Below are 13,050 nucleotides of genomic sequence, written 5' to 3'. Positions count from 1 at the left end.
AATAATAATAATAATACAATAAGCACAGTATCCAACACAGACGTAAACACCCTAAGCTTATAGAAATCCTGATAGCCCAGCTCTGCAAAACTGAATTAGATACACAAAGTAGACTCCTAAGTAATGTCACCACGTTTTACACACCTATTATGTGCAGACAGAAAAAAAATACTAGTATTTTAAGGCATGGAACTAGTTCGGTTAAAGCTTTATTTTTGTTTTTAGCAAAAAGAAAAGGCAGATACAGCGCCTCATAAGAAATGTCCTGCCTCATGTGAACCTGTGTTCCCTGGCTCTGGATGTTTGGGTATGACAACATGCCCTTGATTCTGTACCTACAAACACTCCTATAAGCATGAAGCATTATTATAGCCTTCAGCAGTTATATGGATACCGTGGATTGTGAACATGACAAATGCATGGGTCCCAGAGCAAATCAAGCCTAGCTGTTCCTAGAAGCTAAGATGACTAAACGGAGACTGTCGTACTTTGGACACATCATGAGACAACAGGATGCACTGGAAATGACACTGGAAAGGGAGAAGGCAGTAGGAAAAGAGGAAGACTGTATTACAGATGGATAGACTCAGTCAAGGAAGCCATAGCCCTGACTCTGCAAGACCTGAGGACAGGATTATCTGGAGGTCTCTCATTCATGGGCTCCCCATAAGTCAAAGTCCTTGGCAGTTTACAGAAGCAAACACTGGAATTCTCATTGGTGGGTTAACCCTTGTCACCATGACTTTGTTGACTTGTTGTTTTGCAACAGACTCCAATGCAATGATTGTCCTAATTTTTTAAATTTAGTTTTTGCTGATGTTCTTATGTAAAATCCTACATGTAAAGAAGATGCTAATTGTGTTAGAAATCAAAGATATAGCCGGGTTAGTCTGCAGAATCAGTATGCAGAGAGATCTAGTAGCACCTTTGAGACTCACTGAAAGAAAGAAGTTGGCAGCAGGAGCTTTCCTAGACTTAAGTCTACTTCCTCAGATGCATTTACAGTCAGTCCTCCTTATTCACATATTTTTTTATCCACAGATTCAAGCATCCATGGCTTCCAAAAAAAGCATAAATTCCAAATAGCAAACCTTGATTTTGCCAATTTATATAAGGGACACCATTTTGCTCTGCCATTATATTTAATGGGACTGCAGCATCCATGGATTTTATTATCCATGGGGGACCCTGGAACCAAACCCCAGCAGATAACAAGGTCCCACTGTACTTTGGTATTCAACAATATATCTTTACACTGGAGGAGTAAATTCACCTGAGGAAGTAGACTTTAGTCTAGGAAAGCTCATGCTGCCAACTTCTTTCTTTAGTTAGTCTCAAAGGTGCCTCAAGATCTCTCTACATGTGCTTTTGAGGAAAGAGGTCCCGCTTCATCTGTCCTGTGCAGAATCTGGATTTGGATGGCTCTGGTCCCAACAATTTGATTCAAGTCATCCTTTGGGTGTTTTCCAGCTCTTTGGCTATGCTGATAGTATAAGTGTAAACTCTTTCTAATGGCCGCAGTGCAAAGAAAATGCAAAGACAGGTTACAGTTGAACATTAAGAAAAACAAAAGTAATGACCACAGATGATTTACTTAACTTGAAAGGGGATGGTGAAGAGATCAAAATGGTTAAAGATTTTCTATACTTCGGCTCAGCCATAAATCAGAATGGAGACTGTAGTCAAGAGAGCGCAAGAAGACTGGGACTTGAGGGCAGCTTGAAGGAATGAGACGAGATCCTCCAGTGTAAAGATATATAGTTGGATACCAACTATCACCCAGGCCATAGTATTTCCAGTGCCTATGTATGGTTGCAAAAGGTAGACAGTGAATGAAAAAAGCTGACAGGAAGAGAAGCAACGTGTTTGAAATGTGATGCTTGAGGATATATATCTACAGATATAATGGGCTGCTGCAGAAAAAGACAAATAAATAGAGAGCAAATCAAGCCTAGACTCTCCCTAGAAACCAAAATGACTAAGCAGAGGCTCTCACACTTTGGCCATATCACAAGACAACATGACATATGAGAAAAGATACTGGAAAAAGAGGAAAACCACATTACAGGTGAAAAATCAAGGAAGCCACAGCCCTGGCTTTGCAAGACCTGAGCAGAACTATTAATGTATCAAAGGTCTCTCATTCATAGATGCACCATAAAATGAAGCTGACCAAATGCAGCTAACAATTACGCACATTGCAAAAATGGAGAGGCAGTAGCTTATCTAGGGCTAAGGAGGCCCATGTTTTTAGTGGCCAAAAATGAGCCGTGCCGGGTGCATTTCAGCGACAAACACAAAAAGAATCAGCAGCGTCTTAAAGACTTATCCGTTTTTATTTGGCACAGGCATTTGTGGACTGTATCTGGCGTACTGCATTGCTGCAGTTCATATAAAGATATGCCAAATAAAAGGTGTTTTAAGCTTTCAGAGGCTGCTATTTGTGGGGTGCAATATGAACAGCTGGAATCTAGGCAGCAAATGTCAGGATATCACAAGCGACCTGACTATGAATGAGGGCTGCTTTCCCCTTGTTTCAAAAGCAGATTACCTCTGGGAAGCCAGGCTATGAAGGCCGCCACGTTTTTCCTACGGTTGCTGCTTGGCAAGTGGTACTCACTGGTAGACTGCCACTGAACGAGGAGTTTCTATGGAGCCATTGCGTGAGGTGCGACATCCACAGGCTCCATTCCGCCGCCTCCGTTAAGGCCTTCCTCCATCATCTCCTTACCTGGAAGATACAAATTTTTAAAAAATCAGTATTTGCCATATATATATGTCTCCTTCTTGGGGGATGCCAGACAAGGAGGGTTAGAGAGATACAAAACGGTATGACCTGATGCGGAAAAACAATGACAGTGCATAAGGCACAATAAACATAGACACAAACAGGTGCCAGAGCTAAACGTCGACAAGCCCTGGCCTGCAAGGAAGAGGACAGTTATTGGGTTCAAGGAAAGCGAAGGGCCAAAGGCAAAAGCAGCAAGGCCAGGATGGCTCTAGATGCTGGCAAGGAGAGCGTTAGTCTCTATGCTCAGCCATGCTCCTCTGCCAGAGTTCAGCTGATGCTCACCTCCTCCTCTGGCTTCCTAAGAGGCAGGCAGAGAATGAGTTAATGCACAAACCCTTCTACTTCCGGATGTGTTCATCATAGCTCTGGGCTGTGGAGCTGAGAGAGAGAGCATCTTTCTTTCTCTGCCTCTCCTCCCCTCCTCCTCCTCCTCTTCTTCTTCTCCTTCCCAGATATACAGAGAGAGAAGCAAACAGAGCCACCTAAGAGAGAGATACAGATAGAGAGAGGGCAGGCACCAGCAAGGAGAACATAGGCACACATACACACATGCATGCAGGCAATCCATTGGATGCATATATCCTTACGATTATTATTTTGGGCCTCCTCAAAGCATAGATATTCTCATCCGCACCCCAATATATTTTTCCGCCTTCCCCATACAAATTCCAAACTCCCAAGCAGACCAGAAAAGGAGGGCAAGGAAGAGAAGGTGCTTCATCTATTTCTACATCCCTCCATCCCTCTATCCATCCATCCTTTCTAAATGCAAGATCTACTGCTGCTTTAAGAGAAGGAGGGGACCAGAAATTGACAAACCCATCTTGTGTGTGTGTGTCTCTGTCTCTGTCTCCCCCCCCCCCTCTTTTGCTTGGCTGGCCTCTCTCTGTTGGCTGAAAAGAGGGGGCTCTTTTAAGGATCTGGAGCCTCTGGGGCGGACAGGCTGGGTGGGGGGGCTTTTGGGACCCTCTGAGCCCCCCCACACCTCTCCTCCACCTTCTCTTTCTCTTTCTCCTCCCTCCTTTTTCTTTGCTTTTCTTTTTCATTCCTTGCATCTTGGCTTTTGATAGGATTGAAGCCCCCCAACCACTGAAAATAAAGGGGGGGGGGAGGACACACACATAGTGGATATTGTCCATGTTTTGAAGGAGGGAAGAAAGCAGCAGCTCAGGAGGAGGGGGAACAAAAAGAAGGAAAGAAAGAGAAAGAAAAGAGAAAGAAAGAAATCAAGGCTAGGAGAGTGAGAGTGTTTTGGAGCAGGGGGTCTTGGTAGTTGTGGGTCCTCCTCACACCCCTCTCTTTCTCTCTCTCTCTCTTTCTCTCCTCCTCCTCCTCCCTTCCATCCTTCCAAAAAAACTACCACCACTTTGCTCCTGAGACATCTTCTGCAAGGACCATCAGTCACTTGGAAGTCTGACAGATCCCTCAAGGCTTGATGGACAGCTACTTGGGAGAAAGGAGATCCCTCCAAGCAAGAAAATAAATCCCCCCTTATTTTATTTTATTCTATTTTATCTTTTTAACACATAAGACCACATTCATGGAAACCTCAAGCCGGCACCCGAATAACTCGCCTGCTTAGTTTTTCAGACTCCAAAGGCTGAAATTTGGGGACATTGTCGAAATTCTTCTTTGAAACTCTTGACCAAGCTGCAAGGCAACCGTCCCTCTGGGTTTGGAGAGAAAAATCATTATATATGAATATATATATTCTTTGTTTTCAAACAGCAGCAACAACTAAGAAAACTAAAATCCTTTCTTCTTCTTCATCTTTTTGGCAACATTGTCCTAATTTTTGATTGTTGCTCTCCTCCTCTTCCTTGGTTTTGTTGGAATGATGGACTTAAGGAGGGAGCCAGAATGAAAGACCCCTTCTTTGGAAAGGACTGAAGTTTTCCCTGGAAACTTTAAAGCCGTAAGGAAAAGACATCCTGGAGGATAACATTTAGGACTATCTGATGGCACAAAGGGTAGGTGATGCTCTCCTTCTAGATCTCTCTTTTCTGTCCTTTCACATGCACTTTCTCTCCTCCAAGATCCCTGGATAGTTTTGGCCTGGAGTGTCCTTTCTTTTTCTTTTTTTCTTTGCCAAAAAAATTAAAACTAAAACAAGTCCTTCTTGACTTGTTGATTTCCAAACTAAACCTCCAGTTTGGACAAAAAGACCCTTTTCCCCCCTCCTTGTGGAATCTTTTTTGCTTTGGAGAGAAAAAAGAGAGGGAGGGAAAAAAGAAAAGAAAAGAAAGGAAAAGAATTGTTTGTGCAAAATTGTATTCCTGCAAAACTGTAGAGCAATCTCTGTCATGGGCTTGAACCTGTTTGCCTTCTAAATACCTTTCCTCCACCCAAAAAAGCCTCCCAGGTCAACTTTGGATGTGTAAATATGTCTTTTTATCCCACTAAAGTCTGGTTGGCAAATGTCAAGTGGAATTGGTGAAAGGAGGGCACAATATTGGAGGAAGAAAGGCCATGCCTTTTCTAAAATAATAATAATAATAATAATAATAATAGTAATAATAATAATAATAATAAATTGTATTTCTGCAAAATTGTACAGCAACCTCTGTTCTGGGCTTGAACCTGTTTGCCTCCTTTCCTCCCCCCAAAAATCCTCCCAGATCAAGTTTGGATGTGTAAATATATATCATATTATTGTCCAAGAAGGACAAATAGTTCTCGCTTCTAGAGGATCTCAAGCCCTCTCTAGGTCCTCTTTAAACTTTGTTGGACAGATCTGGCTGTAAAGGTAACCCCATCCCTCTTGACAAGTCTCCCTAGCAAACCTCTGCAAAAGAGAGAGAGGCACAGGGTGTGACTTTGGGGGAGAGAAAACCCTCCTTCCACCCCCCAAAAACCCCTCTCCTCCAGGGCAAGCCATCCCTTGACTCCCTTCAGCCTTTTGGCTTTGATTTGGTGCTGCTCATTTCAAAGCCTCAATGGGGCTGCTTTGTGGCATTTTGTGATGCCTTTCTCAAGTTTTTCCACTCTCTTCTCCTCCTTTGAAGGCCCTCCATGGAGAGGCAGAAAAGGACTGCATGGCTTGAAAGCCTGGGGTTAATGGGGCTTCAATGTGGCCAGTTGTCAGAGAGGCAGGGAAAAAACTCTTTCCTTTCTTTCTTTCTTTCTTTCTTTCCTTTCTTTTCTTTTCTTTTCTTTTTTTCCATATGACTCTGAAAGTCCCAACCATCACCATTTAGTTAATAACAATTTATTTTTGAAAGGGGTAACATTGCAGCTCCCATATTTTGAAATCCAGCTTTTTACCTTTTCCAAGCCAGGCAAAATGAGCAAGCATCTTTTTGTATGAATCTCACTTTTTAAACCAACCCTTTAAATAAAAACCCTGTAAAGTGATAGAGGAGAATTTTTCCAACTTTCTTTCCAATCTGAAGTCAGCATTTGCTGCTTTATACATATCTACATCTCTCTCTCTCTCTCTCTCTCTCTCTCTCTCTATCCACACACACACACATATATAATACATTTTTAAAATCTTCTGATTAATTTTTCCGATGATAGCAATGCATTGATTTCTCTATCGGCAAAAGCAGGCGAGAGTTGGAAACACTTTAAAACTTTTCCCACTCCCGCGAAGCCATTTCAAAACAGGATCAATACTTTTGTAGACCCTGAGCTTGAACTTTCATTTCTGCAGCCCAGGGATTTAAAAAATCCCTTTTTAAAAAATCCAGTAGATCTCAAACAATATACCTCTCCAAGCGGCCAAGAGAGGATCTGTAAAGAATTGAATCAGTTGTGATCGATTTTAAAATATGCATTTTGGAAAAGTGGCATCCTTGGAAAGATAGATTGAGGAGTTTGAGGAAGAAAAATGAGGGTTTGCAAACCAAGAGATAGAGGTGAAATGGTTCTGTTTTGCACAAACAAAAGCTGAGATAAAGGGATGATTTAAATAAGAATAGTTGGCAAGGAAGGAAAAAATTCCTTTGGGGAGAGAAGGAGATAGGAAAAGTTTTTCCCCCTGTTTTAATTTTTTTTTAAAATTAAAGTTTAAAGTGCTAAAGTGAAGATTTAATAAATTCTTTAAATTCATTAAATAATATTTGTTTCATTAATTCTCTGGAAATAATAAAAGGAAGGAAGGAAGGAAGGAAGGAAGGAAGGAAGGAAGGAAGGGGAGCAAAGGAAAAAGTGTATTTTTACTACTTGATCTTGGAAACAAGGAGGAAACTAAGAGGATGGCAGGGAAGAAAGTTAATAAATGTCCAGGATTTTGAATCCTGTGTGTTGGAAGCTCTGTTTCAGAGGAAGGAATTGGCAAAAACATCTCTGAATACCCCTTTCCTAAAAAAAACCCTATAAAATTAATAGGTTCGCCATAAGCCCACAGGCAACCGAAACACACACATTTCCCCCCCTTTTAAAAGCCCAGTTTTAAAAAGCATGGGAATTGAATTGACTTGAGACTAGTCCAAATCCCAGGCTGGGAAACCCAAGCCGTGTGATGTTTTGTGTGTTTCTTTGCTTTGTGTGTTGAATTTTTCTTTCTGAAAAGTTCACTGCCTTCCTTCCCTTTTTAGGAGGAAGGTTCCCCTGCTAACTTGCAAAAGCGTCCCAAAAAGTGACCCTGGCTTCCTCTTCTTGTTCATTGAAAAACTTAACAGATTTGGGATTTTTTAAATAATAATAATTAATAATCATAATATAGCAGATAGGGTCTTTATTTTATTTTATTTTTGGAGGGAGAGAAGTTTTAAAAAAGAAAGAAATATCGGGAGCAAAAATTAGAAAGCCTGATCAGCGAGGAATTTTGTATATCTATGAAAAGGTATGGGCATCTATATTTCACTTTGGGGCTTTTCCCCTTAAAAGGATATATAGTTCCCTCTGTGGGGCTGGCTAAGGAATGGGGATGGTTGGCATGAACAAGGCCGGCTTGGTCAAACTGACCAGCCAAGATGGCATGAAATTGACTTCAGCAATGAAAAGGCACCAGCAAGAACAACAAAAGGATTGGAAAAGCCCAGCTTGGGAGGCTAGTGAAGTTTGGGGTTATGGTGAAGGATGGTTAGAAGCAGAAATGCTCCCTCTTGCCCTTGGACTATGCATTTTGCCAGCCAAGGTACGGATGGAGATCTATGGGAACGAGCTGGAACTTTTGGGTTTGTGAGCAAAGAAGGACTAAGAAAACCAAACCGATGAAGGAAACGTATCCAAAGGGAGAAGTGTTGGCCATAACTGCAAAGTGCAATAACACCCCAAATCCACAAAAACAGGGCCAAAAAGGTTGGGGAGGAGGGGAAGATGAACCAGGTTCCTGTCAACTGGATCAGGTCTAAGGGACTATTTTGGGATCCTGGGGTGGGGACATAAAGATTGCCCCAAATGTCCCCAAACCATTTTTTTAAAATTAAAAGTCTGATTTTAGTTTTGCAAAACTTTTTTTTTAATGGTTAAACATTTCAGGAATGCCTAAATTCAAAAGTGAATCGATGCTCTTGGAGGGGGTCTGAGAAAGGCAATCTAGTTCCCCATTTGTTTCTGAGCAAGAAGTAAAACCAAAAATCCAGAGGGAAATCTGGAGAGCTGAGGGTCGCAGGAACGGTCCCAAAGGGCCACATTTAAGCAACCTTAATCCTATATCGTTGTTTTGCCTCTGGGGAGAATTGGAGATCTTTCCAAGAAGTCCCCTTTAAAAAAGGTCAATAACTTACCAGCACTTCGCTGTTTTATTTCCCCTTCTTCAGGCAAAAAAAATTGCAAGGGGGGGAATAATATCTTTGAATATCTTTGATATGAAATAATAGGTTTGATATTTTTAAGGTATAGGGCCATCTCAAGACATTGTGAAGGTTGCAGACTTGCATGCGCTCTTTTACGAAATGGTAGAAGCAGAGAATACAGTGAAATGGCATCATCATCATCATCTAATGCAAAATATTAGACGTATACAATGAAATATCATCATCATCTAATGCAAAATAGTACAAACAGAGAATACAGTGAAATATCAAAACCATCTAATGCAAAAGTGTAGAAGTAAAGAATACAGTGAAATATCACCGTCCTCTAATGCAAAATGATAGACGTATACATTGAAATATCATCATCATCTAATGCAAAATAATAGAAGTATACATTGAAATATCATCATCATCTAATGCAAAATTGTAGAAGCAGGGCATACAGTGAAATACCATTAAGATCGTCATCTAATGCAAAATAGTAGCAGAGAAACATCTTCATAATGCAAACTAGTAAAAGCAGAGAATACAGTGAAATGCCATCACCATCATCAACATCTTCTAATGCAAAGGACAATAACATCCCAAATCCACAAAGCAGCCGTACCTTTATTGGCCAAGCAAAATGCCCAAATCTCTCACAAATCTATCGCCTAATGCAGTTAATCGTGTGTGTTATCAGTCAGGCAAAAGGGCCTAATAACCGACGAAGCATTCCAAGAATTGTTGGACGCATAAAAAAGAATATTATCCTTTTAGTTCCTGAGGGAGACCTGGATCTTTGATCTTTTGGGAAGGGGGCTCAGCTGGGATGTAGCTCTGAAGATCAGGGTTTGAATCCCCGCTCAGCCATGGAAACCCTTTGGGTGACACTCTCTCAGCCTCAGAGGAAGGCAAAGGCTAATTTTGAACAAATCTTGCCAAGAAAACTCAGGTTTGCTTTAGGGTCGCCCTAAGTCAGAAACAAAGTCCCACCATCTTTGGAGGAGATCTTCCCATATTATCCAAATGTCTAGCATTGCAAAAAGTGAGATGCTGAAAATCATTCCTCTTTTTGGAACTCTTTCCTATTTGCTCAGTTCCCTCTTTTGTGTCTTCTCTCTTTTCTTTGTATCCCTAATTTCTGTTTTCTAAATTCTCAGCAGAAGTTTGTGGAGTTGCTGCAAGGCTCAATATTTGGGGACTGAAGGGAAACCTCTCCTGGGGGGACAGACTTTTTATTTCGGGGGAACAAAACCCTCCTTTCTCCCTCCTTGGATGTCCATTCTTGGGGTCTGACCTGAACAAGGATAAGATATGTCTTTTGGGGGCAATATCTTTGTAGTGGAAATTTGGAAGTAGGAACATTGGCAAGGCCAGTCTGGGGAGGGCACATGCCCTACTTGGGACTCAGTCTGCATCCTCACTGCAGAAATAATCTGGTTTGACCCCACTTTAACTGCCATGGCTCAAGGCTATGGAATCCTGGGGTGTTTAGTTTTGTGAGTGGTTTAGCCTTCTCTGTCAGAGAGCTCTAGTGCCACAACAAACTACAAAACCCAAAATCCCATAGCATTGAGCCATGGCAGTTAAAGCGGTATCAAACTGCCTTACTTCTGCAGTGCAGATGAGGCCTATGATCCAACACACACTGTAGAAATAACCCAGTTTGAGACCACTTTAACCACCTTGGCTCAATACTAGGGCACTCGGGGAATTGTGGTCCTGTGAGACACTTAACCTTCTCTGTCAGGGAACTCTGGGGCCACAATAAAATTTCCCAAGATTCCCTAGCACTGAACTAGGGCAGTTAAAGCAGTCTCAAACTGGATTATTTCTGCAGTGTGTTTTGGGCCTACGTCTACAATACAGCTTTGCTCTGGTGTGCGGCAACCAACAACAACTCCAATTATTCCATAGCACAGAGCCAGTTAAAGTGATGCCAAACTGGATTAATTTTGCAGTGCAGAGGCAGCCTAAATCCTATTATAGTCCCATTTCTTTTTGGCAGGGTCTCCTCCCTCTCTGCCCTTTTGGGAAGGAAGGTCTGCTGGGGGTACAGTATATTTGGAAGTGCAGTGTCTAAAGTGTGTCTTCTCCTTTCTCCTTTGGTGCCGGTCTCTGCCCCGCTGGGCCTGCAGTACGATGAGTTGGTCCATTACGCCGGGATGGAGGGGGTCTCTCTGCCGGGGGCCGGGGGCTTCGGAGACCCCCACCCAGGAAGCCGGGCCCTGGGACCCCACCCTCTCAGCCAGGCCTCTCCCTATGGCTCCGCAGGGGTCAGCACCCACAGGCCTGGCATGCCTCCCGGGCTGGGTACCAATGATGCCCTGAAGAGAGAAAAAGATGAAATCTATGGGTAAGTCTCAGTTTTGGACTGGAGAGTGACAGGGTGGCCAGGGGTGTCCTGCCTTCCCTGGACCTATCCTCCCTTCCCTGGACCTGCCCTCCTTTTCCAGGACCTGTCCTCCATTTCCTGGACTTCTTTTCCTGGACCTGCCTTCCTTCACTAAGAATCATGAAGGTTTCCCTATATTTCTGAGCATCACTAAGGAGCATGAATTCATGTTTCCATTTGGAGCCTCACTAAGCATCATGAAGCCAATCACTACATGTCTGAGCATCCCTAAGGAGCATGTATTTATGTCTCTGTGTTTTGTTTTTCCTCTCACTTGTATTTGGTCATTTTTCTGGAGTGTCCTACATTGCACAGGGCCTTGTCCTCCTTTGTGGCATCCGCACTGCAGAAATAATCTAGTTTGACACCACTTCATGGAGCCAGGGCAGGTAAAGTGGTATCAGACTGGATGATTTCTGCAGTGAGGGACCCGATCCAGCTCCTCTCTCCTTACCTGGGAGGAAGATCTGTGGATCCCAAGGGGATTTACCTCTGAGAAGACCTGCTCCACGTTGGCCCCAAGGTGGGGAATTTTTGAGAGGAAGGAAAGAGGGCTTTGGGGTCCTTTTTAGGAGGCTGCTCATCCTCCTCCTCCTTTGGGTTCTAATGGATCCATCTGTTCTGTCTGGGTTCCATTGGATCTTTCTATTCTCTCTGGGTTTTAATGGATCATCCAGAGCTGCCTTGCTTTATTATAGCATCCTTGATCTTAAAGATCCCTTTGGATTTGTGCCGGATCTCTCCAGAGTTTGTTTCTTAGGACTTTTCCCTTCAGATCCTTGCAAATCTACCTCCATTCCTTGTTTGGCTTCATACAAACACCTATGCTTTTTCCTGCCTTGATTTATTTCTAAGGGTGGATCTCATGGATTCAAAAGATCTCTTTGCCCCTGGGCTCTTTAAAGAAACCTGGATCCAAACTTATCCTGGCTTTTGCATTTCTGAAACCCTAGAGACTGTGCACACCTCGTTTTCAAAGGCCTTTTGTATGCTTTTAGGGTCAGCTTTCAGAAGAAGGCAAGAATTAGGGAATGGTGAATATTTGGGCTGAAAATGACAGATTTTGAATTCCAGAGCACTAGTTTCTTGCAGTTGCAGTGTTAAAAGAGATATCTTTTAACATCCATGGGGAGAGGTGGGCAAGAAATAATAATAATAATAATAATAATAATAATAGGTTTACATCTGGTCCTTTGTGAGTGGACTCTGAAATGTATTTATTTTCCTTCTTTGGTCTTTCTACTCCTTCTCCCTACAATTCCTTGCCTTTAGTTTGGGCCTCAAACTTACAAATCCTTTTCTCTCTCCTTGAACCAAAGATGATGATGATGATAAATAACAACAACAACTCATCATGAACCAAAGGTTATAAAATAATAATAATAATGATAATAATAATATCAGGAACCAAAGCTGATGATGATAAACAATAATAATAATAACAACAACCTATCATGAACCAAATACGATAATGATTATAAAATAATAATAATAATAATAATTATCTTTGATGCCCAAAGATAATGATGATAAATAATAATAATAATAATAATAATAACAACTCATCATGAAACAAAGATGATGATTATAAAATAATAATAATAATGCATCATGAACCAGTGATGATGATGGTGATGATGATGATGATAAAATAACAACAATCATAAATAAATAATAATAAAAATAAAACTTTTATTTTTATCCTGCTTTTCTGTAACTAGAGCGGCTCACAACATATTAAAATATCCACATAATCATCATAATCACCATCACATAAAATAATAATAATAATAATAATAATAATAATAATAATAGAAGAAGAAGAAAAAGGGACCCATAACTTTGATGCTCAAACTAAAGGCAAGGAATTGAGGAGCGAAGGAGTAAAAAGACCTAAGAGGAAAATACGTTTCAGTGTCCACTCACAAAGGACCAGATGTAAACCTCTTTCCTTTTGGATAGTGGCAAATTCAGGGAATGGTTTCATAAAATGGGGGTATCAATGCATGGTGGCAGAATGAGGGGGAAAGAGAGGAGTTTGATGCTTCATGGAACAGGCTTAGTTGTCCTCTGTTAGTAGAAGCAGTGGCCCAGCAATCTGTTTCTTTTGGGACATGAAAAGAAAAAGGATGTTGTAGTGTCTTAATTCTGAGCTGAAATATAAGAAGACAAATGGA

At 41.6% G+C, this 13,050-nt stretch overlaps 1 protein-coding gene across 2 annotated transcripts in view; it reads left to right on the top strand.

Moving 5' to 3' along the window:
- The first annotated feature begins 3,258 nt into the window (after nt 1-3,258).
- MEIS3 (Meis homeobox 3) overlaps nt 3,259-13,050 on the top strand; it is a 43,693-nt gene continuing 33,901 nt past the window's right edge. For both annotated transcript variants that reach the window (XM_089478381.1, XM_089478380.1), the window contains exons 1-2: nt 3,259-4,761; nt 10,617-10,834. In XM_089478381.1, the coding sequence (XP_089334507.1) occupies nt 4,750-4,761; nt 10,617-10,834 (230 nt within the window). In that variant the 5' untranslated portion in view covers nt 3,259-4,749. The remainder of the gene's footprint in view (nt 4,762-10,616; nt 10,835-13,050) is intronic.

This window comes from Sceloporus occidentalis, unplaced genomic scaffold, assembly GCF_023333645.1.
Source record: "Sceloporus occidentalis isolate IW3139 unplaced genomic scaffold, rSceOcc1.0.p SCAF_13, whole genome shotgun sequence".
Taxonomy (NCBI): domain Eukaryota; kingdom Metazoa; phylum Chordata; class Lepidosauria; order Squamata; family Phrynosomatidae; genus Sceloporus; species Sceloporus occidentalis.
This window is presented reverse-complemented; position numbering and strand designations above follow the sequence as displayed.